The sequence below is a fragment of the Lissotriton vulgaris genome, chromosome 5 (genome assembly GCF_964263255.1).
Source record: "Lissotriton vulgaris chromosome 5, aLisVul1.2, whole genome shotgun sequence".
Taxonomy (NCBI): domain Eukaryota; kingdom Metazoa; phylum Chordata; class Amphibia; order Caudata; family Salamandridae; genus Lissotriton; species Lissotriton vulgaris.
The window spans coordinates 157,045,824-157,072,102 of NC_141693.1; the positions used below are offsets into that span (position 1 = coordinate 157,045,824).

At 46.1% G+C, this 26,279-nt stretch overlaps 1 protein-coding gene across 1 annotated transcript in view; it reads right to left on the reverse strand.

Moving 5' to 3' along the window:
* Nucleotides 1-25,738, reverse strand: part of LOC147710404 (uncharacterized) — a 103,157-nt gene extending 77,419 nt beyond the window's left edge. The window contains exon 1 of the mRNA XM_086919352.1: nt 24,681-25,738. Within this exon, the coding sequence (XP_086775478.1) occupies nt 24,681-25,738 (1,058 nt within the window). The remainder of the gene's footprint in view (nt 1-24,680) is intronic.
* Between the last annotated feature and the right edge of the window lie 541 nt (nt 25,739-26,279).

The following is a 26,279-nucleotide window of genomic DNA, read 5'->3' on the forward strand; positions in this document are numbered from 1 at the left end:
CACAATCCCATTCCATCCATGCCCTCCATGATGTTTAAGTTCAAGACACCCCACAGAAAGACTAGGCCCATGCTAGACTCAAATACCCCTAGTGAAAAGGCCACAAGTACAGCCCCAAAAACCGAAAATCACCGAAAAATCAGCACAATCCCATTCCATCCACGCCCTCCATGATGTTTAAGTTCAAGACACCCCACAGAAAGACTAGGCCCATGCTAGACTCAAATACCCCTAGTGAAAAGGCCACAAGTACAGCCCCCAAAAACGAAAATCACTGAAAAATCTGCACAATCCCATTACATCCATGCCCTCCATGATGTTTAAATTCAAGACACCCCACAGAAAGATAAGGCCCATGCAAGACTCACTACTCCTGGGCATAAAGGTTGAAAAGTAGGCAAAATGGTTGCAGGCCTAACAATGCCTGCATTCAAAATGGCCACTTGCCTCCCAGCACATGGCCAGGGCCTGTAGCAGCACTCAAAATGGCCCCCAGCCACATGGCCTGTCCCTCCCCATGAACACCCCCAAAAATCGAAAATCACTGAAAAATCAGTACAATCCCATTCCATCCATGCCCTCCATGATGTTTAAGTTCAAGACACCCCACAGAAAGACTAGGCCCATGCTAGACTCAAATACCCCTAGTGAAAAGGCCACAGTACAGCCCCCAAAAACGAAAATCACTGAAAAATCTGCACAATCCCATTCCATCCATGCCCTCCATGATGTTTAAGTTCAAGACACCCCACAGAAAGACTAGGCCCATGCAAGGCTCACTACCCCTGGGCATAAAGGTTGAAAAGTAGGCAAAATGGTTGCAGGCCTAACAACAATGCCTGCATTCAAAATGGCCACTTGCCTCCCAGCACATGGCCAGGGCCTGTAGCAGCACTCAAAATGGCCCCCAGCCACATGGCCTGTCCCTCCCCATGAACAGCCCCAAAAATCGAAAAACACTGAAAAATCAGCACAATCCCATTCCATCCATGCCCTCCATGATGTTTAAGTTCAAGACACCCCACAGAAAGAAAAGGCCCATGCAAGACTCAATACCCCTGGTGAAAAGGCCACAAGTACAGCCCCAAAAAACGAAAATCACTGAAAAATCAGCACAATCCCATTCCATCCATGCCCTCCATGATGTTTAAGTTCAAGACACCCCACAGAAAGACTAGGCCCATGCTAGACTCAAATACCCCTAGTGAAAAGGCCACAAGTACAGCCCCCAAAAACGAAAATCACTGAAAAATCTGCACAATCCCATTCCATCCATGCCCTCCATGATGTTTAAATTCAAGACACCCCACAGAAAGACTAGGCCCATGCAAGACTCACTACCCCTGGGCATAAAGGTTGAAAAGTAGGCAAAATGGTTGCAGGCCTAACAACAATGCCTACATTCAAAATGGCCACTTGCCTCCCTGCACATGGCCAGGCCCTGTACCAGCACTCAAAATGGCCCCCAGCCACATGGCCTGTCCCTCCCCATGAACACCCCCAAAAATCGAAAATCACTGAAAAATCAGCACAATCCCATTCCATCCATGCCCTCCATGATGTTTAAGTTCAAGACACCCCACAGAAAGACTAGGCCCATGCTAGACTCAAATACCCCTAGTGAAAAGGCCACAAGTACAGCCCCAAAAACCGAAAATCACCGAAAAATCAGCACAATCCCATTCCATCCATGCCCTCCATGATGTTTAAGTTCAAGACACCCCACAGAAAGACTAGGCCCATGCTAGACTCAAATACCCCTAGTGAAAAGGCCACAAGTACAGCCCCCAAAAACGAAAATCACTGAAAAATCTGCACAATCCCATTCCATCCATGCCCTCCATGATGTTTAAATTCAAGACACCCCACAGAAAGACTAGGCCCATGCAAGACTCACTACCCCTGGGCATGAAGGTTGAAAAGTAGGCAAAATGGTTGCAGGCCTAACAACAATGCCTGCATTCAAAATGGCCACTTGCCTCCCAGCACATGGTCAGGGCCTGTAGCAGCACTCAAAATGGCCCCCAGCCACATGGCCTGTCCCTCCCCATGAACACCCCCAAAAATCGAAAATCACTGAAAAATCAGCACAATCCCATTCCATCCATGCCCTCCATGATGTTTAAGTTCAAGACACCCCACAAAAAGACTAGGCTCATGCTAGACTCAAATACCCCTGGTGAAAAGGCCACAAGTACAGCCACAAAAAAACGAAAATAACTGAAAAATCAGCACAATCCCATTCCATCCATGCCCTCCATGATGTTTAAGTTCAAGACACCCCACAGAAAGACTAGGCCCATGCTAGACTCAAATACCCCTGGTGAAAAGGCCACAAGTACAGCCCCATAAAACGAAAATCACTGAAAAATCAGCACAGTCCCATTCCATCCATGCCCTCCATGATGTTTAAATTCAAGACAACCCACAGAAAGACTAGGCCCATGCAAGACTCACTACCCCTGGGCATAAAGGTTGAAAAGTAGGTAAAATGGTTGCAGGCCTAACAACAATGCCTACATTCAAAATGGCCACTTGCCTCCCTGCACATGGCCAGGCCCTGTAGCAGCACTCAAAATGGCCCCCAGCCACATGGCCTGTCCCTCCCCATGAACACCCCCAAAAATCGAAAATCACTGAAAAATCAGCACAATCCCATTCCATCCATGCCCTCCATGATGTTTAAGTTCAAGACACCCCACAGAAAGACTAGGCCCATGCAAGACTCAAATACCCCTAGTGAAAAGGCCACAAGTACAGCCCCAAAAAACGAAAATCACTGAAAAATCAGCACAATCCCATTCCATCCATGCCCTCCATGATGTTTAAGTTCAAGACACCCCACAGAAAGACTAGGCCCATGCAAGACTCAATACCCCTGGTGAAAAGGCCACAAGTACAGCCCCAAAAAACGAAAATCATTGAAAAATCAGCACAATCCCATTCCATCCATGCCCTCCATGATGTTTAAGGTCAAGACACCCCACAGAAAGACTAGGCCCATGCTAGACTCAAATACCCCTAGTGAAAAGGCCACAAGTACAGCCCCCAAAAACGAAAACCACTGAAAAATCTGCACAATCCCATTCCATCCATGCCCTCCATGATGTTTAAATTCAAGACACCCCACAGAAAGACTAGGCCCATGCAAGACTCACTACCCCTGGGCATAAAGGTTGAAAAGTAAGCAAAATACTAACAACAATGCCTGCATTCAAAATGGCCACTTGCCTCCCAGCACATGGCCAGGGCCTGTAGCAGCACTCAAAATGGCCCCCAGCCACATGGCCTGTCCCTCCCCATGAACACCCCCAAAAATCGAAAAACACTGAAAAATCAGCACAATCCCATTCCATCCATGCCCTCCATGATGTTTAAGTTCAAGACACCCCACAAAAAGACTAGGCCCATGCTAGACTCAAATACCCCTGGTGAAAAGGCCACAAGTACAGCCACAAAAAACGAAAATAACTGAAAAATCAGCACAATCCCATTCCATCCATGCCCTCCATGATGTTTAAGTTCAAGACACCCCACAGAAAGACTAGGCCCATGCTAGACTCAAATACCCCTGGTGAAAAGGCCACAAGTACAGCCCCAAAAAACGAAAATCACTGAAAAATCAGCACAATCCCAATCCATCCATGCCCTCCATGATGTTTAAGTTCAAGACACCCCACAGAAAGACTCAGTCCACCCACCACTGAGTACCCCTGGGCAAAAGGCCCCAAAACAGCCCAAAAATCGAAAATTCCAAAATTGTAGTTGCAGCAACTGTAATGCCCCAAACAAACTTACTTGTAAAATTTCTAATCCAACAGTGATCCAAAGAAAGTCAAAAAGGCCTCAAATCCAAATATCCAGCAGCATCCACAAAAAGTAATCCTTCCAGCTCCAGATCCAAATGAAAAGTGACCAGGAGATGGACAAAGCACTGGGAGGAGCCTGCTGGACAGGAACAGGAAGTTGAAGACTGTGGGGCACTTCCTTCCTCCCACCCCCCTCCTCTCCTCCCCAAAATGGACTCCTCGCTAAAAAAGTGCAGGCAAATGTCAACCTAAGGAGTTATTCAGATAAAAATCATCATTTCAAGAAGGTTTATGCTGCTTGCTGGTGGATTTCTTGTGCAGAATTGCAAATTTTATATTTTCGCTTGTGCGAGATTGTTGCTGCTCGCCGCATCTCAAATCTCGCAATTGCGAAGTACCGCGAGACGCGATCTCGTCGTACTCGCGTTGACAAACTCTCGCTGTGCAAGTTGGCAAGCCGCGATGACGTAATCGCGCTCGCCAAATTCCCGCAGGATCCCGCAGCAAGATCCAAAATGGCACTCGCAAAATATCGAGAAAAACAACTCGGCAAACGATGATAAATGGCGCGCGCCGCAAAATTGTATCACCAAGAAAAAAAAAATCTGCTGCATGCGAATTTGCGGATTTTGCGGGAAATTCGCAAATCTCGCGGATTGCGAATTTACCGAAAATCCGCAAAATCCGCGAGCGTAACGGATTTTCCGCCCATACTTAGTGCTCCCGCATGCGCAACAATGGGATAGCTTTTCCCAAATTACAGTCCTCCCTGCTGACTGCACGCGTGAAGACCTCAAAAGGACAAAGCATGTCTGTCAGGCTTTTAACTAGCTTCCATTGCACCGCATCTAGCCTCAGGTCCTTCTGAGCTGTACCCAGTGTTAAGAAATAGTGATCGAGTACCGTATACTGCTCATACAGACGCTCAAGCATGTAGAAAGTTGAGTTCCAACGTGTTGGCACCTCCTGGATGAGTGCTTTTACTGGCATTCGACGTTCATGTAGCAGGCTCCTCAGATGCTTCCGGGCCTTAAAAGAATGGCTGAAATGGTTGCACATGCTTCGGCAGGTGGCCACTAACTCGCACGCTGGACTGTCTTCACTCAAGAATTTTTTAACAACCAGGTTTATACAGTGCGCCAAACACGGCACTCTGAAATAGTGACCCACATCCAATATCCTTAACTACATTGGCGCCATTATCCGTGGAAACATAACCAATCTGGCGTTTTTTTGGGGACAGCCAGTGAAAGACCTTTGTGTTAAACTCATTCAAAATGTTTTCTGATGTGTGACGTTTCTCCAAGCCAAACATGGCTTGTGTTGCATGTTTCCGAGTAGCTTTAAAAACTTGGTCCGGGTCAACACCTACGTTTAGCTTTGCTTTAACCCCTGAAAAAGAGACCCAGTGTGCAGTGATGCACATGTAATCAGCACCTGCGCCACTGGTCCACATGTCTGTTGTCAGATGTATAGTGTGAACAGCACTCTTCTGCAAAGCTGCCCCAATCACCTCCAGAACATCTTCATGTAGTGCTGGAATCAAAACTCTGGCAAAATAGAACCGGCTAGGAACCTTCCATTTAGGGCAGAGCGCTGCCACTAATTCTAGAAAACCAACCCCTTCTACAAAAGAAAAAGGGAGAAGGTCCAGAGCTAGCATTTTAGCCAGCTTAGTGTTATACAGTCGCGTCAGTGGGTGGTTGCGATCATATGGCGCGTCTGAAAACAACATGGTTCTAATGTTGCCCTGAACCATGCATTTACGGGATGATGATGATGATGACTTCTTCGACCCAATTACGCTCGCTGATGAACTTTTTCGCATTAGTGTCTCACTCTCTCCCACACTCTTAGTGTGGCTCACATGGGGTGTGCTGCTGACAGGGGTACTGGGTGTAAGTGAAGTGTTTGACACGTCTTCTTCCTCCTCGTCATCATCAGATGAAACATCAACGTTTTCTTGACTTGCAATTCGGGCTTCCTTGATCTCCTTTAGGTGCGCAAACCATTGGACAGCGTGCTGTCTCTTAAGATGACCTCTCTGGCCTTCGGTACCATAGTTGGTACCAAACTTACCACGACTAACTGCAAGCTTACAAATGCTACAAATGGCGAAGTTTTCCTTTCTTGGGCAAACACTAAAGAAGTCCCAAACTGCGGACTTGAAATGTCTGTGGGGGCCAGAGGAGGCGGCGATACTGGTGGTGGTCATGCTTCTAATGCCAGATGCAGTGGAGGATGTGGATTGCCGACCTTTACTACGTTGTGCACTATCACCACCACTAATTGAGGTCGAGGTGGATGGAGATCCCTTCTGGCGAGGAAGAAATATGGAAGCGGTACGTGTTGGAGTACTAGTTAACTCCAATGATTGTGGTATTTCCATTGCCTCCTCGTCGACAACATCATCACGCTCAGCAGCTTCTCGGGCTAGGGTCAAAATGTTTGTTTGCTGCATGCCCGCTGGGGCTGCAGTGACCTTTATGATGACTGGGTCGTCGTCGTGAGAGTCTTCATCAGCAGGAGTATCCGCCACTTCTTGTTGAGCCTCATCACACTCCATAACTATGAGACTTTGGACGAACTTCCTTTTACGCTTAACTACCTTTGTCAGATCATGGTTTGCCTCACTCTCAGTCGGCAGTGGTGCTGGTTCCCAATTTTGATCCGTATCATCAGAAGGAGGTGTGCTTGAAGAAGATGTAGACACCACCCTTGATCTCTTCCTTGCTAGGGATGTGGAAGACAATGAATGATCATCAGGAGGAGTGGCTTCCTCAAATGATACCTCGGCTTGATTGTCGATTTCCTGATGTGCCCCTACTTCGGGAGGAACAACTATTGTGGGCACTTGTGACCCTCCATGCACCTCTGCTTGCGCATCTCCTTGCGCTGCCTCTCCTTCCACTTGTACTTGGGCTTGTACTTGCACATGTGGTTGTTGTTGTGGCTGTGGTTGTTCAACACTCGTCAGATGAGTTACAACAACCTGTGTTGATTGAGGGACATTGCTACTACTTTCTTGCGATGAGCCAACATCACTGGTCGATGGTGATTGAACAACTAGACTAAGTGCCTCTGCAGCACTCAAGGGCTTGGACTTAAGTTGGCGTGGTGGTGGTGGTGGCACTGAGCCCAATGGAGCGGGGGTGCTGCTCCCAGCTTGGTCCCCAGCAGATCCCGCTGCTGCTGCAGGCGTACTTTTTTTTTTACTCCCAAAAAATGTGGCTGGCAGCACACCAGTCTCCTTGGTAACTTGCTTCTTCTGCTCCTTACTGGCAACTTTCTTGCTAGAGGAGCTACGGGGAACTTTTTTTGGGGCCATCTTCTTCAGAGGTCAGAACAGCAGGCCGCAGTTGCACGAGTTGCAGAGTTGTCTGTGGCCAGACGTGACGTCGTGTGATGTTATGCTGCACACACACACCGCAGCAGGACTTCTTCCTGGCACTGGTGGTTCTCTTGAGTCTTGTGCACCTAAAAGCAATGGAAGACAGAGGAACATCAGTTCAGTTATACACCCCAAAAACTCGAAAACCACACAAAAATCAGCACAATCCAATGCCATCCATGCCCTCAAAGATGTTCAAATTCAAGACACCCCACAGAAAGACTAGGCCCATGCACCACTCAGTACCCCTGGTCAAAAGGACACAACAACATCCCAAAAATCGAAAAACACAGGGGGGCCTATTCCAGACGGGGACACTTACCTGCGGGCACCTGCTCTTACACACCCGCTGCTGCACTCGCTCTCCCCCCTCGCCGGCGCCGCTCCTGACATCGTGGTCGCCGCGGGGAGAGAGCGAAGGGGAGAAACTACAGTTCCCGGCGTCCCCTCTCTGCCACCGGGGGCGCCGAACCGCCAGATCAGCCTGCAGCGCCCGGAGGCGCATAAGAGGCAGCCGCCCCTGCTGTTGAGCGGGGGCCTATTCCAGACGGGGACACTTACCTGCGGGCACCTGCTCTTACACACCCGCTGCTGCACTCGCTCTCCCCCCTCGCCGGCGCCGCTCCTGACATCGTGGTCGCCGCGGGGAGAGAGCGAAGGGGAGAAACTACAGTTCCCGGCGTCCCCTCTCTGCCACCGGGGGCGCCGAACCGCCAGATCAGCCTGCAGCGCCCGGAGGCGCATAAGAGGCAGCCGCCCCTCCCGCCTCGCGGGACGCTCGCGGGACCAGCCGGGCTAAGCCCGGGCAAAGGGCGGGCCCTCTGTGGCCCTCAGAGGACCCGAGGAGGACGGGGCGGGCCACCCCACTTGGCCCCATCACTGAAGCAGGTACTCAAAACATTTGTCATTTGTCCCTGACCCGTTCTGTGTCTTGTTCGTAGGAGCTCCTGCTGTCCCAACAATATGTCTATTTGGGAGGAGCTGAATGCCTGGTGTGGCACAAACTATGTCCCTAACATATCAACTCCGCCCACAGTTGGCAGAAACATTGACCCTACAAACCACCCTCCCCAGGAAGTACTTTTCTCGCCTGAAACGACATCCACTCAAGCCAACACGCTGCCCCAGGCCCTATTCACAAAAAGGAACATCGAGGAGATTCCAGCAAATGTTGATCTAATGTCCTGTAGCCCCTCATTACCCCCCGATAACTCAACTGTTTTAACGCCACATAAGGTGGGGGCCACATCAAATGACTCTGTTTCCCCCTTCCAATCGACCCTACTGGCCCACATTGAACGATTGCTGAATGCGGCCCTATCACCCCTGGTCACAAAAATTCAGGATCTGGGAGAAAGGTTGTCCAGCGTGGAAAAAATAGTAAAAAGGATTAATCCATTAAATGCAAACACTGCTCCCCCTTTATGTTATATACCCTCCACCAACCTTGAGAAACCTAAGTCTACAGAACACAGGAAAGCACGATCAAATGATTCCTCTACCAGCAAATCCATCCCAAAAAGTTGTAAGATTACTCCCAAACCAACTTATGTACCTTTAATAGCACCTAGGATTCCTCTTGAAAGAAGGCCCCGAATTAACCTACCCCCTGAAGCCGCCCCCTAGGTGACCGTCCTCTCTGGGGTGCCAGAGCTTACTCAGGGCAAATTTGAATCAAACCAGGACCTGCTGAACAAAGCCATCTTCTGGCTTAATAACAATAGACCGCTGCCACCTGACCTAGATGGCGGAATTCTGAGCGTCAGGAGGGTGGGATGGCTGGGCACACTGCCCAAAACCTTTCCAGGAGATCTGATTTTAATTAAATTCAAACACAGGAACATTGCCCCCTATCTAAGATCTTCACACCCCAAAACTGGAGATGGCCCTATTTGTATCTGTGATTTGTTTGACTTTTATCCTGGCCCCAGAGTATCGAACTATAAAATCAGTTGAAAGGGGGGTTCCTGTGTACCATGCGCTTTTATTTTTTACAAGATTGTTTTTAGATTGGTTTAAATAGCCGGATTTATTTTTTTTCCCCTTTTTTATCTTTCTTTTAAAACCTGCAACCAATTGTGTCTCTATATATGTATGTATTTTTTCTCTGCTGCTTTTATGGTTTTAAATTTAAAAACCGAATAAAGCTTGATTTGATGATTGATTGATTGACACCCCACAGAAAGACTAGGCCCATGCACCACTCACTACCCCTGGTCAAAAGGCCACAACAACAGCCCAAAAATCGAAAAACACAGAAAAATCAGCACAATCCCATGCCATCTATGCCCTCTATGATGTTTAAATTCAAGACACCCCACAGAAAGACTAGGCCCATGCACCACTCACTACCCCTGGTCAAAAGGCCACAACAACAGCCCAAAAATCGAAAAACACAGAAAAATCAGCACAATCCCATGCCATCCATGCCCTCCATGATGTTTAAATTCAAGACACCCCACAGAAAGACTAGGCCCATGCACCACTCACTACCCCTGGTCAAAAGGCCACAACAACAGCCCAAAAAATCGAAAAACACAGAAAAATCAGCACAATCCCATGCCATCCATGCCCTCCATGATGTTTAAATTCAAGACACCCCACAGAAAGACTAGGCCCATGCACCACTCACTACCCCTGGGCATAATGGTTGAAAGCTAGGCAAAATGGTTGCAGGCCTAAGAACACTGCCTGTATTCAAAATGGCCACTTGCCTCCCAGCACATGGCCAGGGCCTGCCTGTACCAGCACTCAAAATGGCCCCCACCCACATGGCCTGTCCCCATGAACACCCCAAAAAATCGAAAAACACAGAAAAATCAGCACAATCCCATGCCATCCATGCCCTCCATGATGTTTAAATTCAGGACACCCCACAGAAAGACTAGGCCCATGCACCACTCACTACCCCTGGGCATAGTGGTTGAAAGCTAGGCAAAATGGTTGCAGGCCTAAGAACACTGCGTGCATTCAAAATGGCCACTTGCCTCACAGCACATGACCAGGGCTTGCCTGTACCAGCACTCAAAATGGCCCCCACCCACATGGCCTGTCCCCATGAACACCCCAAAAAATCGAAAAACACAGAAAAATCAGCACAATCCCATGCCATCCATGCCCTCCATGAGGTTTAAATTCAAGACACCCCACAGAAAGACTAGGCCCATGCAAGACTCAATACCCCTGGTGAAAAGGCCACAAGTACAGCCCCAAAAAACGAAAATCATTGAAAAATCAGCACAATCCCATTCCATCCATGCCCTCCATGATGTTTAAGGTCAAGACACCCCACAGAAAGACTAGGCCCATGCTAGACTCAAATACCCCTAGTGAAAAGGCCACAAGTACAGCCCCCAAAAACGAAAACCACTGAAAAATCTGCACAATCCCATTCCATCCATGCCCTCCATGATGTTTAAATTCAAGACACCCCACAGAAAGACTAGGCCCATGCAAGACTCACTACCCCTGGGCATAAAGGTTGAAAAGTAAGCAAAATACTAACAACAATGCCTGCATTCAAAATGGCCACTTGCCTCCAGCACATGGCCAGGGCCTGTAGCAGCACTCAAAATGGCCCCCAGCCACATGGCCTGTCCCTCCCCATGAACACCCCCAAAAATCGAAAAACACTGAAAAATCAGCACAATCCCATTCCATCCATGCCCTCCATGATGTTTAAGTTCAAGACACCCCACAAAAAGACTAGGCCCATGCTAGACTCAAATACCCCTGGTGAAAAGGCCACAAGTACAGCCACAAAAAACGAAAATAACTGAAAAATCAGCACAATCCCATTCCATCCATGCCCTCCATGATGTTTAAGTTCAAGACACCCCACAGAAAGACTAGGCCCATGCTAGACTCAAATACCCCTGGTGAAAAGGCCACAAGTACAGCCCCAAAAAACGAAAATCACTGAAAAATCAGCACAATCCCAATCCATCCATGCCCTCCATGATGTTTAAGTTCAAGACACCCCACAGAAAGACTCAGTCCACCCACCACTGAGTACCCCTGGGCAAAAGGCCCCAAAACAGCCCAAAAATCGAAAATTCCAAAATTGTAGTTGCAGCAACTGTAATGCCCCAAACAAACTTACTTGTAAAATTTCTAATCCAACAGTGATCCAAAGAAAGTCAAAAAGGCCTCAAATCCAAATATCCAGCAGCATCCACAAAAAGTAATCCTTCCAGCTCCAGATCCAAATGAAAAGTGACCAGGAGATGGACAAAGCACTGGGAGGAGCCTGCTGGACAGGAACAGGAAGTTGAAGACTGTGGGGCACTTCCTTCCTCCCACCCCCCTCCTCTCCTCCCCAAAATGGACTCCTCGCTAAAAAAGTGCAGGCAAATGTCAACCTAAGGAGTTATTCAGATAAAAATCATCATTTCAAGAAGGTTTATGCTGCTTGCTGGTGGATTTCTTGTGCAGAATTGCAAATTTTATATTTTCGCTTGTGCGAGATTGTTGCTGCTCGCCGCATCTCAAATCTCGCAATTGCGAAGTACCGCGAGACGCGATCTCGTCGTACTCGCGTTGACAAACTCTCGCTGTGCAAGTTGGCAAGCCGCGATGACGTAATCGCGCTCGCCAAATTCCCGCAGGATCCCGCAGCAAGATCCAAAATGGCACTCGCAAAATATCGAGAAAAACAACTCGGCAAACGATGATAAACGGCGCGCGCCGCAAAATTGTATCACCAAGAAAAAAAAAATCTGCTGCATGCGAATTTTGCGAGAAATTCGCAAATCTCGCGGATTGCGAATTTACCGAAAATCCGCAAAATCCGCGAGCGTAACGGATTTTCCGCCCATACTTAGTGCTCCCGCATGCGCAACAATGGGATAGCTTTTCCCAAATTACAGTCCTCCCTGCTGACTGCACGCGTGAAGACCTCAAAAGGACAAAGCATGTCTGTCAGGCTTTTAACTAGCTTCCATTGCACCGCATCTAGCCTCAGGTCCTTCTGAGCTGTACCCAGTGTTAAGAAATAGTGATCGAGTACCGTATACTGCTCATACAGACGCTCAAGCATGTAGAAAGTTGAGTTCCAACGTGTTGGCACCTCCTGGATGAGTGCTTTTACTGGCATTCGACGTTCATGTAGCAGGCTCCTCAGATGCTTCCGGGCCTTAAAAGAATGGCTGAAATGGTTGCACATGCTTCGGCAGGTGGCCACTAACTCGCACGCTGGACTGTCTTCACTCAAGAATTTTTTAACAACCAGGTTTATACAGTGCGCCAAACACGGCACTCTGAAATAGTGACCCACATCCAATATCCTTAACTACATTGGCGCCATTATCCGTGGAAACATAACCAATCTGGCGTTTTTTTGGGGACAGCCAGTGAAAGACCTTTGTGTTAAACTCATTCAAAATGTTTTCTGATGTGTGACGTTTCTCCAAGCCAAACATGGCTTGTGTTGCATGTTTCCGAGTAGCTTTAAAAACTTGGTCCGGGTCAACACCTACGTTTAGCTTTGCTTTAACCCCTGAAAAAGAGACCCAGTGTGCAGTGATGCACATGTAATCAGCACCTGCGCCACTGGTCCACATGTCTGTTGTCAGATGTATAGTGTGAACAGCACTCTTCTGCAAAGCTGCCCCAATCACCTCCAGAACATCTTCATGTAGTGCTGGAATCAAAACTCTGGCAAAATAGAACCGGCTAGGAACCTTCCATTTAGGGCAGAGCGCTGCCACTAATTCTAGAAAACCAACCCCTTCTACAAAAGAAAAAGGGAGAAGGTCCAGAGCTAGCATTTTAGCCAGCTTAGTGTTATACAGTCGCGTCAGTGGGTGGTTGCGATCATATGGCGCGTCTGAAAACAACATGGTTCTAATGTTGCCCTGAACCATGCATTTACGGGATGATGATGATGATGACTTCTTCGACCCAATTACGCTCGCTGATGAACTTTTTCGCATTAGTGTCTCACTCTCTCCCACACTCTTAGTGTGGCTCACATGGGGTGTGCTGCTGACAGGGGTACTGGGTGTAAGTGAAGTGTTTGACACGTCTTCTTCCTCCTCGTCATCATCAGATGAAACATCAACGTTTTCTTGACTTGCAATTCGGGCTTCCTTGATCTCCTTTAGGTGCGCAAACCATTGGACAGCGTGCTGTCTCTTAAGATGACCTCTCTGGCCTTCGGTACCATAGTTGGTACCAAACTTACCACGACTAACTGCAAGCTTACAAATGCTACAAATGGCGAAGTTTTCCTTTCTTGGGCAAACACTAAAGAAGTCCCAAACTGCGGACTTGAAATGTCTGTGGGGGCCAGAGGAGGCGGCGATACTGGTGGTGGTCATGCTTCTAATGCCAGATGCAGTGGAGGATGTGGATTGCCGACCTTTACTACGTTGTGCACTATCACCACCACTAATTGAGGTCGAGGTGGATGGAGATCCCTTCTGGCGAGGAAGAAATATGGAAGCGGTACGTGTTGGAGTACTAGTTAACTCCAATGATTGTGGTATTTCCATTGCCTCCTCGTCGACAACATCATCACGCTCAGCAGCTTCTCGGGCTAGGGTCAAAATGTTTGTTTGCTGCATGCCCGCTGGGGCTGCAGTGACCTTTATGATGACTGGGTCGTCGTCGTGAGAGTCTTCATCAGCAGGAGTATCCGCCACTTCTTGTTGAGCCTCATCACACTCCATAACTATGAGACTTTGGACGAACTTCCTTTTACGCTTAACTACCTTTGTCAGATCATGGTTTGCCTCACTCTCAGTCGGCAGTGGTGCTGGTTCCCAATTTTGATCCGTATCATCAGAAGGAGGTGTGCTTGAAGAAGATGTAGACACCACCCTTGATCTCTTCCTTGCTAGGGATGTGGAAGACAATGAATGATCATCAGGAGGAGTGGCTTCCTCAAATGATACCTCGGCTTGATTGTCGATTTCCTGATGTGCCCCTACTTCGGGAGGAACAACTATTGTGGGCACTTGTGACCCTCCATGCACCTCTGCTTGCGCATCTCCTTGCGCTGCCTCTCCTTCCACTTGTACTTGGGCTTGTACTTGCACATGTGGTTGTTGTTGTGGCTGTGGTTGTTCAACACTCGTCAGATGAGTTACAACAACCTGTGTTGATTGAGGGACATTGCTACTACTTTCTTGCGATGAGCCAACATCACTGGTCGATGGTGATTGAACAACTAGACTAAGTGCCTCTGCAGCACTCAAGGGCTTGGACTTAAGTTGGCGTGGTGGTGGTGGTGGCACTGAGCCCAATGGAGCGGGGGTGCTGCTCCCAGCTTGGTCCCCAGCAGATCCCGCTGCTGCTGCAGGCGTACTTTTTTTTTTACTCCCAAAAAATGTGGCTGGCAGCACACCAGTCTCCTTGGTAACTTGCTTCTTCTGCTCCTTACTGGCAACTTTCTTGCTAGAGGAGCTACGGGGAACTTTTTTTGGGGCCATCTTCTTCAGAGGTCAGAACAGCAGGCCGCAGTTGCACGAGTTGCAGAGTTGTCTGTGGCCAGACGTGACGTCGTGTGATGTTATGCTGCACACACACACCGCAGCAGGACTTCTTCCTGGCACTGGTGGTTCTCTTGAGTCTTGTGCACCTAAAAGCAATGGAAGACAGAGGAACATCAGTTCAGTTATACACCCCAAAAACTCGAAAACCACACAAAAATCAGCACAATCCAATGCCATCCATGCCCTCAAAGATGTTCAAATTCAAGACACCCCACAGAAAGACTAGGCCCATGCACCACTCAGTACCCCTGGTCAAAAGGACACAACAACATCCCAAAAATCGAAAAACACAGAAAAATCAGCACAATCCCATGCCATCCATGCCCTCCATGATGTTTAAATTCAAGACACCCCACAGAAAGACTAGGCCCATGCACCACTCACTACCCCTGGTCAAAAGGCCACAACAACAGCCCAAAAATCGAAAAACACAGAAAAATCAGCACAATCCCATGCCATCTATGCCCTCTATGATGTTTAAATTCAAGACACCCCACAGAAAGACTAGGCCCATGCACCACTCACTACCCCTGGTCAAAAGGCCACAACAACAGCCCAAAAATCGAAAAACACAGAAAAATCAGCACAATCCCATGCCATCCATGCCCTCCATGATGTTTAAATTCAAGACACCCCACAGAAAGACTAGGCCCATGCACCACTCACTACCCCTGGTCAAAAGGCCACAACAACAGCCCAAAAAATCGAAAAACACAGAAAAATCAGCACAATCCCATGCCATCCATGCCCTCCATGATGTTTAAATTCAAGACACCCCACAGAAAGACTAGGCCCATGCACCACTCACTACCCCTGGGCATAATGGTTGAAAGCTAGGCAAAATGGTTGCAGGCCTAAGAACACTGCCTGTATTCAAAATGGCCACTTGCCTCCCAGCACATGGCCAGGGCCTGCCTGTACCAGCACTCAAAATGGCCCCCACCCACATGGCCTGTCCCCATGAACACCCCAAAAAATCGAAAAACACAGAAAAATCAGCACAATCCCATGCCATCCATGCCCTCCATGATGTTTAAATTCAGGACACCCCACAGAAAGACTAGGCCCATGCACCACTCACTACCCCTGGGCATAGTGGTTGAAAGCTAGGCAAAATGGTTGCAGGCCTAAGAACACTGCGTGCATTCAAAATGGCCACTTGCCTCACAGCACATGACCAGGGCTTGCCTGTACCAGCACTCAAAATGGCCCCCACCCACATGGCCTGTCCCCATGAACACCCCAAAAAATCGAAAAACACAGAAAAATCAGCACAATCCCATGCCATCCATGCCCTCCATGAGGTTTAAATTCAAGACACCCCACAGAAAGACTAGGCCCATGCACCACTCACTATCCCTGGTCAAAAGGCCACAACAACAGCCCAAAAAATCGAAAAACACAGACAAATCAGCACAATCCCATGCCATCCATGCCCTCCATCATGATTAAATTCAAGACACCCCACAGAAAGACTAGGCCCATGCACCACTCACTACCCCTGGTCAAAAGGCCACAACAACAGCCCAAAAAATCGAAAAACACAGAAGAATCAGCACAATCCCATGCCATTCATGCCCTCCATGATGTTTAAATTCAAGACACCCCACAGAAAGACTCGGCCCATGCACCACTCACTACCCCTGGTCAAAAGGCCACAACAACAGCCCAAAAAATCGAAAAACAGAAAAATCAGCACAATCCCATGCCATCCATGCCCTCCATGATGTTTAAATTCAAGACACCCCACAGAAAGACTAGGCCCATGCACCATTCACTACCCCTGGTCAAAAGGCCACAACAACAGCCCAAAAATCGAAAAACACAGAAAAATCAGCACAATCCCATGCCATCCATGCCCTCCATGATGTTTAAATTCAAGACACCCCACAGAAAGACTAGGCCCATGCACCACTCACTACCCCTGGTCAAAAGGCCACAACAACAGCCCAAAAATCGAAAAACACAGAAAAATCAGCATAATCCCATGACATTCATGCCCTTCATGATGTTTAAATTCAAGACACCCCACAGAAAGACTAGGCCCATGCACCACTCACTACCCCTGCTCAAAAGGCCCCAACAACAGCCCAAAAATCGAAAATTCCAAAATTGTAGTTGCAGCAACTGTAATGCCCCAAACAAACTTACTTGTGAAATTTCTAATCCAAAAGTGATCCAAAGAAAGTCAAAAAGGCCTCAAATCCAAATATCCAGCAGCATCCACAAAAAGGAATCCTTCCAGGTCAAGATCCGAATGAAAGTGACCAGCACATGAAGAAAGCACTGGGAGGAGCCTGCTGGACAGGAACAGGAAGTTGGAGACTGTGGGGCACTTCCTTCCTCCCACCCCCCCTCCCAAAATGGACTCCTTGCAAAAAAAAGTGCAGGCAAATGTCAACCTGAGGAGTTATTCTGATAAAAGTCATCATTTTCAGAAGGTTTATGCCGCTTGCTGGTGGATTTCTTGTGCAGAATTGCTAATTTTGTAATTTCGCGAGTGCGTGATTGTTGCTGCTCGCCGCATCTACGTGTTCGCAATTGCGAACTCCCGCGATACGTGATCACGGCGTACTCGCGTTGACAAACTCTCGCTGTGCAAGGTGGCATGCCGCGATGACGTAATCGCGGTCGCCAAACTCCCGCAGGATCCGGCAGCAGGATCCAAAATGGCGCAGCACTCGCAAAATATCGAGAAAAACAACTCGGCAAACGCTGAATGACGGTAAGTGAACGCCGCACGCTGCAATATTGTATCACCAAGAAAAAAAATCTGCTGCGTGCGAATTTGCGGATTTTCTGTAAATTCGCGAGAGTTCGCGGATTGCGAATTTACTGAAAATCCGCAAAATCCAACAGCGGAACGGATTTTCCGCCTATGCTTATCAAGTAGTTGCAAAAATGGTACCCATGGCTCAAATGTGATTAGCAGACATAGTAAACAAATGTTTGACAGCTATGGCTATGGCCCCAGAATCATTGATAAAGGCCTTTATGAGACATGCCTACGTTAAAGAAAGGGTGGCCTCCTTTAAAAGTATTGATAGACTGCTTTTGAGGAAAGAGCAAGCAAAGCACCTCAATAATTGTGATATATAAATTGATCTTCAAAGCCTAGACTTCAAATGTTCCTAAGTTGCCAGAAATCGAAAATATATCAGGATAAAATAGCAATTATTATGGAAGAAGTATCCCACCTTTCTAGTCATCATCTATAAGGCAGCATAGCTTCTCTCTCTTAGAAGCTGAAAATTTCAAGGTGGTTTCACTTACAGCAAAGATGTTGGCATCAAAGAATCAAGACTGTCAACCAATGGTAAATACATTAACTAAACCGCAGAACTTTTTCCTCTTTCAGAGAAGCCTTGGATTTTCCATCAGTGGGAGTATTATGGAGATATTGTAATTGTATTTATTTAGCACTTGGTACCCTTGACGAAGTGTTGAATCACTTTGCAGTGAGTAACACAGTACTCTGGACAAGGTTAGTGGTAGTAGGATAAAAAATAATTATTTGGCTATTCTTGTGCTCTTGGAATTCCAAGTACTCACTACCAGTTTGGTGAATAAAAGTAGAATAATATGTTACTGAGGTGAGGCAGTAATGGAGAAAGAGTGAGGTGTACCTTGTTAATTGGCACAGACCAGAGTATTTAAACATGCAAATACACACAGATGTATTTCTATAGGGGGAACAGTGCACTGTTTTATGAAACTAGGTTCCCTGATGTGTGCAGGTGATGGTATGTTCCGTTTGAGGTTAGTTGTGCCTTCTGTGAGCTGGAGAGCCTCTTCTTGGCTATGTGGTTTGAATTGTAGGTTGGCATCAAATGATGCAGGTTCCATTTCGATGTCATATTCTTCATACTGCTTTAAGTTGTTAGAATGATCTAGGGTACTTGCTTAATTGTGATCCTGTTGGAGAGAGCCAGCATTTGGCCACTCTTCAGAAGGTCCGATGATCCTTAGTAGCCCTTATCTGTGCTGGGAAAGAGTTTTAAAGTTTGGCTGCTTGTGCTCAGAACAATATGCCATCAATGTTTTGTTTCTTTTATGTGTGCTGATATTATGAGATAAGGTGGTAGTCCAGAGCAGAGGTTCCTTTGTTGGAAGCATTTGCTCCAGCTTGAAGGTAGATCTTCTAGCAGCTGGTAGACAGTGAAGCGCTTTCAGGCAGGAGCGGTGAGGGCTTGTGCCTTTTCATGTAGGAGGAGCTTAGCAGCAGAGTTCAGAATTGTCTGTAATTTTTTTATGATTCATGCAGTAGACCTGTTCTATAGGTCATTAGCATAATATAATGAAGGATATTGTTCCTTGATACAGAAGTAGGAATCCTAGGAGTAGAGAAATGCGTTGCAGGGTTTTCATGATAAGCAAGCCTTCTTTTTATTAGTCTTTCATCTTGGGTGTTCACTGGAACGTCTGGAATCCCTGGTAATTCCAAGCTTTTATACCTCTTTAGATATTTTGTGTGCTAGGTCTAATTCGCCTGTCGAGAAGCAAATGTGATCGTAAGCTTTCCAATCTCCACAGGTGAGTATCTCAGTTTTTGAAGCATTTAATTGGATTTTGAGTTCTGATATCCTTGGTATTTTCCAGACTAATTATTATCTGTGCAGCTTTACTGTAATTATAGAATGTGAGGTTAAACTGCTGACTAATTCTGGTAATGAGTTTCACAAAATAAGGGACCCCCTGAACATAATCGAAGTTCCTAGGACAGGGAAACAAACATCAAATGCATAACATTCCTAGGCATCAAGGGACTTTATAGCGAATAGAGCCCTGTACATAAAACAATAATAACCGCAAATGCTCAGTGTACCAGACAAAAAACTGTTAAAACTGTATCAATTTATTTGTATAAAAATTAAAAAATTATGACAAAACATACATAAAAATGATCATATATGGCATGAGTTCCAAATGAGGTATTGGTTAACTCATATAAACATAAAATAATCAATTACTTATTGACAAGAATAAAAAAATATAGTTTCAATGAAAACAATTACAAGTAATTAAGATGTAGTATCATTCATAGAGCCTTCAGAATAAAAAACATGGGGCCATATTATCAAGAAAGGGCGATACATTATCGCCGCTTTTATCGGCAGGAAACTGCAGCTAAAGCGGCGATAATGGGCTTGATAAGATGCCCTTGTGAATTCCCATAGAAGCCCAGGTTAACACCAGAACCTGGGCTTCTATGGGAAGCCCATTATCGCCGCTTTAGCAGCAGTTTCCTGCCGATAAAAGCGGCGATAATGTATCGCCCTTTCTTGATAATATGGCCCCTAGTTTCCATAAAAACAATTACAAGTGGCTAAGATGTAGTGTCATTCATAGAATCTTCTACGCGCGTTTCGGCATGCCAGCACCTTCTTAAGGAAGAGCCACGATAAGTTCTGTCCAATACAAAACAAATGTACAATACATGTATTAAAACAAAAATTGGTACACTAAAACTTGAGCAGGGATGACAGTTGTGCGTCAAAATGTCAAGACGGGCTCCAGTTTTTTGTCTGGTATATTGAGCTTTTGCGGTTATTATTGCTTTATGTACAGGGCTTGATTCTCTATAAAGTCCCTTGTTGCCTAGGAATGTTATGCATTTGATAATTCTGGTAATGATTCATGTACTTTTTTTAATGAGGAGGTGAAACGTTAGAACCTTTTGCGACTCCTTCTTTTGCACTGTAGAGATTTGATGCAAAAATAGACATATTGATAATGATTAATGATTATATATGTTGAATGGCAACCATGTGAGAGGGGTACCCCAATATCAATTTAGTTAAATCTAAGGATTAAAATTGTGACAGCAGAATCCCAATATTCTATTGCACCCCAAAATTCAGATCACCTCAAAATGTATCTTGGGCGATTCTGCTCCAGCACCTTTGATCCTACAATAAGTCACCACCCTCCTCAACATCAGTCCCAACCAATTAGCAGAAGAATATAAATAGTCACCCGGACCACTGAATAACCGATTTTTAAATCAATGAAAAGTTAAAGGGTAATAGGATATATAGAGAAATGCAAAATATATGCAGTGAAGGCTCAGATATAGGTTACATAGTCAGAAATCTGAATTTTCTAAGTCCCAATAAGCAATCAAAGTCATAAAGATGGCATTTCTAATGGAAAGGGAACTCACTTGAGAAATGGACAGAGGCATGTGAGGAAAACGAAGGCTCAGCCTTAAGACATGGGGTTTTTATACATATTTTATCAATAGGTAATAAGAAAAAACTGCAAATTCAGCATTGCGTGACTAGTGATAACACATATTGATCAAATTAGAATGAAGATAGTCACCCAAAAAAATAACACTAACCCATTTCTAAAGAAAAGAAAAATAACTTCTTGCTGGAGTGAACTTCAATTTGATACACCCAGTACAAGAAGACGGTTTCATTCACAATACATGCTCGCTAAGGAAAATAACCAGTTGCCTCACAGTATCTTGTGCTCTGCGAAGACTGTGTGGAGAGAAAATATGCAGGGGAACAGTAATTGGGAGGGATAATGAGCAGGTGCATGATGACCAGAACGCCAAGACAGAATCCATATTAATAAAAGGGTGGCTCTGCAAAAATGTGGCACACCCAAACAACATTAATAAACACACTTCTAAACACAATACAAATTGCTTCAAGTGTAACACTAAAAACTCATCGGTAAATGCATCATAAAAGGCATTATTATGAAAAAATAATGTGTCACCTAAAAAGTCCACATTCAGAAAAAGCTAAAGCAATATCATGTTCCATGGTGATGAATGCATCTGAGAAGTCCAAAATTAGCAGGGCAGCAACCCCATTTATGTCGACTGTGTTTTTAAGATTATCTGAGGTGACGATAAGGGACTATCATGTGCTTCTTTCAGGTTTCAGTCCAATTTGGAACCCTATGAGTAATGCATTTTTCACATCTGAGTAAAAGCTGCTCTTTTCGTACGTTTACCATGGGACTGATCTTCCATTTGCTATTGATCTGTAATTGATGGGTGCTTGAGATATCAAGTTGTTTTCCTTAGTAGCGAGCATGTGCATGCCTATTTAAAGCCTTCTGGAAAATACTACTGATAGGGAGTTGTTGATCAGGTGTCTGACTGGGATGACTGCTCATGTTCACAGAAGGATGTTCTTGAAGACGTGTGGTGGGCAAGGAACAGAGGGGCAGCCAACTGACCTGCTTCCTTTCACAAGTTCCTCAAATTAAGTAATTGACAGTGCTTGGAAAGGTGGAAAAGGCAGGGTTACCCTTCCACTGCAGACATGTTTCAGGAAATGCATTTGGTTTTCGTATGTAAAAAGCATCTGCTTTGTATCTGCTTTGGCTTTGTAGTGCCTTGCCATTTTAATACAAAAGTCCTGCTATGATCCGTGCCTTGGATGCTTTCTGGTATGTAAAAGTCTGAGAGTATTTTAAAATGTTGTTTATTGAGGAATTTTGCTTTGGAGACTCTGTCTGAGAAGAACTTTTTCGGCCTTTTTTGATTCGATATTTGTATGTTTCAATATGGCTATGTAAGTTGTTAGATTTGTTCCAGGTCAATTGAAGAGTTGTGATTTGTTGTTTATGTTCTTTAGTTCTGCATTCATCCCTGGGGCTATTTTTTCTCTTGCACTGTTTTGATATTTCCTGTGGGATTGTAATATCACAAATCTGTGCGGGGCCATACATTCAGTTTCTATATTGAGTCCAGATCAGTGTTAGAGGTTATTATCGTTTGTAGGTCCTGCATGTTCAGCTTCTTTCAAGGTATTTCTGTGGTTGCAGGTAAGTTAAGCATGGCTGAGGTTTCTTGGGGAATCTTGTGCTGGAAGACAACTTTGTGTTGATCTGATAATGAGACTGAAGTTATCATTTTAAATAAGACTAATTCTGGGTTTCTGAAAATGGCATCTAAGATGTGCCCTGCAATGTGGGTGGGTTTGGGGTGGAGTTGTTATAGATGGTGGGTGTCCAAGGCAATGAGGATTCATCTTTGGTGAGGCTTATTTGGTTTGTCAAACTAGATGTTCAGGTCACCCAGGATTGATAAGTTATAGTGTTTGGCAAATAAATAGGCCTGAGACTATGTCTATAAAGGTGTTTGTAAATGCTCCAATGTTGGGTGGTGGTCTGTAGAGCACGAGAAAGCTGCACATAAAGGTTGGGCTAGGGTTGCATCTAACAACCTTGTATGAAGTCATCCTCAGCTTTGATTAGAGTAATTACTTCTTTAAAATCAGTGGCTAATCTGCTGCCTCATTTCCCCATGTGTTTGAGTGTAAGGGTGTGATAGCCGTTTGCAATGGCTTCATGTAATATTGGTGGCATGTTGTCCTCGAGCCATTTTACAGTTAAGAAATGTATGTCAGGTTCTGTCTCTGGGCCTGATTAAGATCTCGGTAGACGAATTACTCCGTCACAACAGTGACTGTTATCCTGTACAGCAAAATAATAAATTCCATTGCATCCTATGGGGTTTATATTTTGGCAAATGGGATATCCATCACTGTTCTGACAGGGTAACCCATCCACCAAGATCGAAATCAGGCCCAAAGTCATGTCAAAGATGTTTTTGTTTTAGCTCATTGATTGTCCTTTTATTAACAGGCAGTTTAAGTGAGCTGGTTTGTTATTGGTAAAAAGGGTAAGTTAACCCCTTAACCGTGGCGTAAATTCCGCTGCGGTGCGGGGCGTTCTATTGAGTGGTCGGGGCTGCATCAGCCAACGAACGTGCGCAGCACTACCGAGGTAGTGCTTGCGACGGCCGTTGGCCGACGGGCGCAACAAATGAGTTAAAGCAGCAGAAGTCTGGTCCAAAGATCATGGGCGATATTGTATTGTAGCTTGGCATTTTAATCTCTTAAAACCTGGTTAAATAACGATATACCCTTGAACCATTGTATCCTTAAAGACTGCATGGAGTTAGATAAGGTAACTAACATCTCTTGGCTTGCATATATTAAGAATACGCTGAATAAACTGGGTAGGCCAGATCTTTATAATCACCCGAACACCATAGTTAAAGGTGACATAAAATGGATAAAGGAAAATTTTCTGCTCAGGGCCAACCAAGCAAGGGAAGAAGAGGAACTAATCAAGCCTAAAGTAAGAGCGAATTTTTTGCTCCTAACTACTCCTTCCCTAGAACCCTATCTGAAAATTGTCAGTAATCCATTTCATCAACACCTCCTTATCAGATTCAGGTTTAACATCATACAATACTCCCTAGAGGATTTCCCTGTGTGGGGGGTACCTGATACTCTAAACCCATGCAGTTGTGACAACTTCTCAGAGCAGGCCCTTATGCACTTTGTTATGTTCTGTGATCACTTCAAGGAGAGTAGAAGACGATTTTTAGCCCCAATTGTAAGTGATGCAGGTTTTCTCCAAGTTAGCCCAGCTCTCTTGTACCTACAACTACTAGGAACCACAAGGGTAATTTTCGGGGTTGCTAGCTTCCTGGTAGCTGCTATCCGTATTAAGACCAGGAAGCTATCCCCGAATAATTAGGCAGGCTAAACGAATATACTGTGTCTTTTTACCCCTTTTTAGGTCTCGCCTGTCGATGCGCATGCGCATCGAGCAAGGCGAGAGTATTGCAAGTTATCCACTCTTTATCTACACTGCAAGGAATCGTGGCGATTCCTTGCAGTGCCCGTGACTTTTAAGGTCAATGCGCATGCGCATTAAGCTTATGCGCATGCGCATTGACCTTAAAAGTCACGGGCGCGTGCATGTCCGTCTTTGTTTACCCGCTCCGCCCCCTCCCGCCGTGTCGCCTTGCCTACTCTCTTCCACAGCCTCCCCCAGCTCCGCCCCCTCACTACTTGATTGCACGGCCGCTAGGCCGTGCCTCCCCTACTCTCCTCCCCCCTCCTCCTCTCCTCCCCTGCCTGCCTGCCGCTAGGCCGTGCCTCACCTACTCTCCTCCCCCCTCCTCCTCCTACTCTCCTCCCCTGCCTGCCTGCCGTGTCGCACCTCTCCCCTCTCCGCCCCCTCCCCTGCCCGCCCCCTCCCATGGCCTGTTTGTTATCAGTTTGAGTGTTTCTGAAGGATTGCGCTTCTTCACTACTCTCTTGTCCTTCAACACTAATCATCAGCCTTTGTTTTGAGGGTGTCACTGGTTTGGTTGGGTTGTACAACAGGATAGCATTACTGTTACATTTTTCAAGAAGCAGGTCTTTGCACAAAGAGGTATTGTGTCTCCTGTTTTCCGTGTCCCCTGTTCCAGCCTTCTTTGGGTAGCTGCGAGGATTTTCCACATGTAAAGTGTCCTCCGTCCACTGCTCTGCTACTCTATCATGGACATTTCTCTGCCTGGAGGTTTCAACAGTTCTGTCTTGGCTACTCATAGTTTCTGCAATCTCTGTATCTTTCTTTTCAGCTGAGGTTGTGTGGCCACTTGTAAGTTTGTTGTTGATTGGTGTCACTGCCCCATTGGACTGCGACTCATTAGTGTGTCTTGGTAAATGGGACATATCAATCGTCTTTTGCTTCTCAGAACTCACTTCGACCTCCTGCACCATGGTGGGGCCCTCATGGCACTCCCACCAAGGCTTCCAGGGATTGACCAGAGCCCCAAGTCCACCACTGTCCAATAGCCTTTGGAAATCCTTCTGCTCCGCCCGAGTAAGCCTCTTCCACAGTGCCTGTGTATCCGTGTCATCCTCGTCCGGTGGACTTGCACACTCCACATCTTCCTCTTCTGTGATCGAGTCCTCCAGGCTTATCCCATCCTCCTCTTCTGTCCGGAGCTGGGCTTCTCTCATCCTTTTTAATATACCTTCGATATCCCCTTTTCGCCCTTCGCTCCTAGCTGCCTCCTGTAGTCCCCGAAGCACCTCATCCCGGTAGAAAGCCTCGGAACAAGTACGATGCCGCACGCCACGGTAACAGCTCAAGCCACAGTAAGACACGGTACATCGGGGGCAGGTATAGCGCGAAGGGACTGTCATGCACAGGGCACACGGGCCACCCCCTATAGGGGAGGACATCCCTTCAAAGTTAGGAGCGCGATTATTAACGGCAGGCTCCATTACTCATCAGTCCTTCCTCAAAAGTTTTGTATTAATGGCACAGCTGCTCATGGAATATTGAGCCAGTCACAAACACAGTAGCAAAGCATATTTAATTACGCACAATGCCAGCAAATCGGATAGCCGGACAGTGAGCGCTCGCTCTACCACAGCCAATCACAAACGCTTTCAGTTTTATAGTACTCCCCGAGCCACATGGATTGTGTCTTACTCGATCTGAATGGATTGCAGATAGAGGGAAGGCGCGGTTGAGGAGAGGCTAAAGTTGAAGTTGATAACCTGTGACGGCCGCTTCGAAATGCTCTTGATTGCATAAACATATATTAACTAGGAATACAAAGGTTGTACTTCAATGAGCCTTAACTGAGATAGAAACCAATTTGATGTTGGTTATCGTGGGTTTGATGACCGAAAACTGCAAATCTAGCGGCCATTTTAGAATGGGGTACTTCTTGAGCACATTAGCGTAAAGTACTACAAACGTTACTAAATCATTGAAATTACTCTTAAGATCTTAGTTAATAATTGTTAGGTATAACAG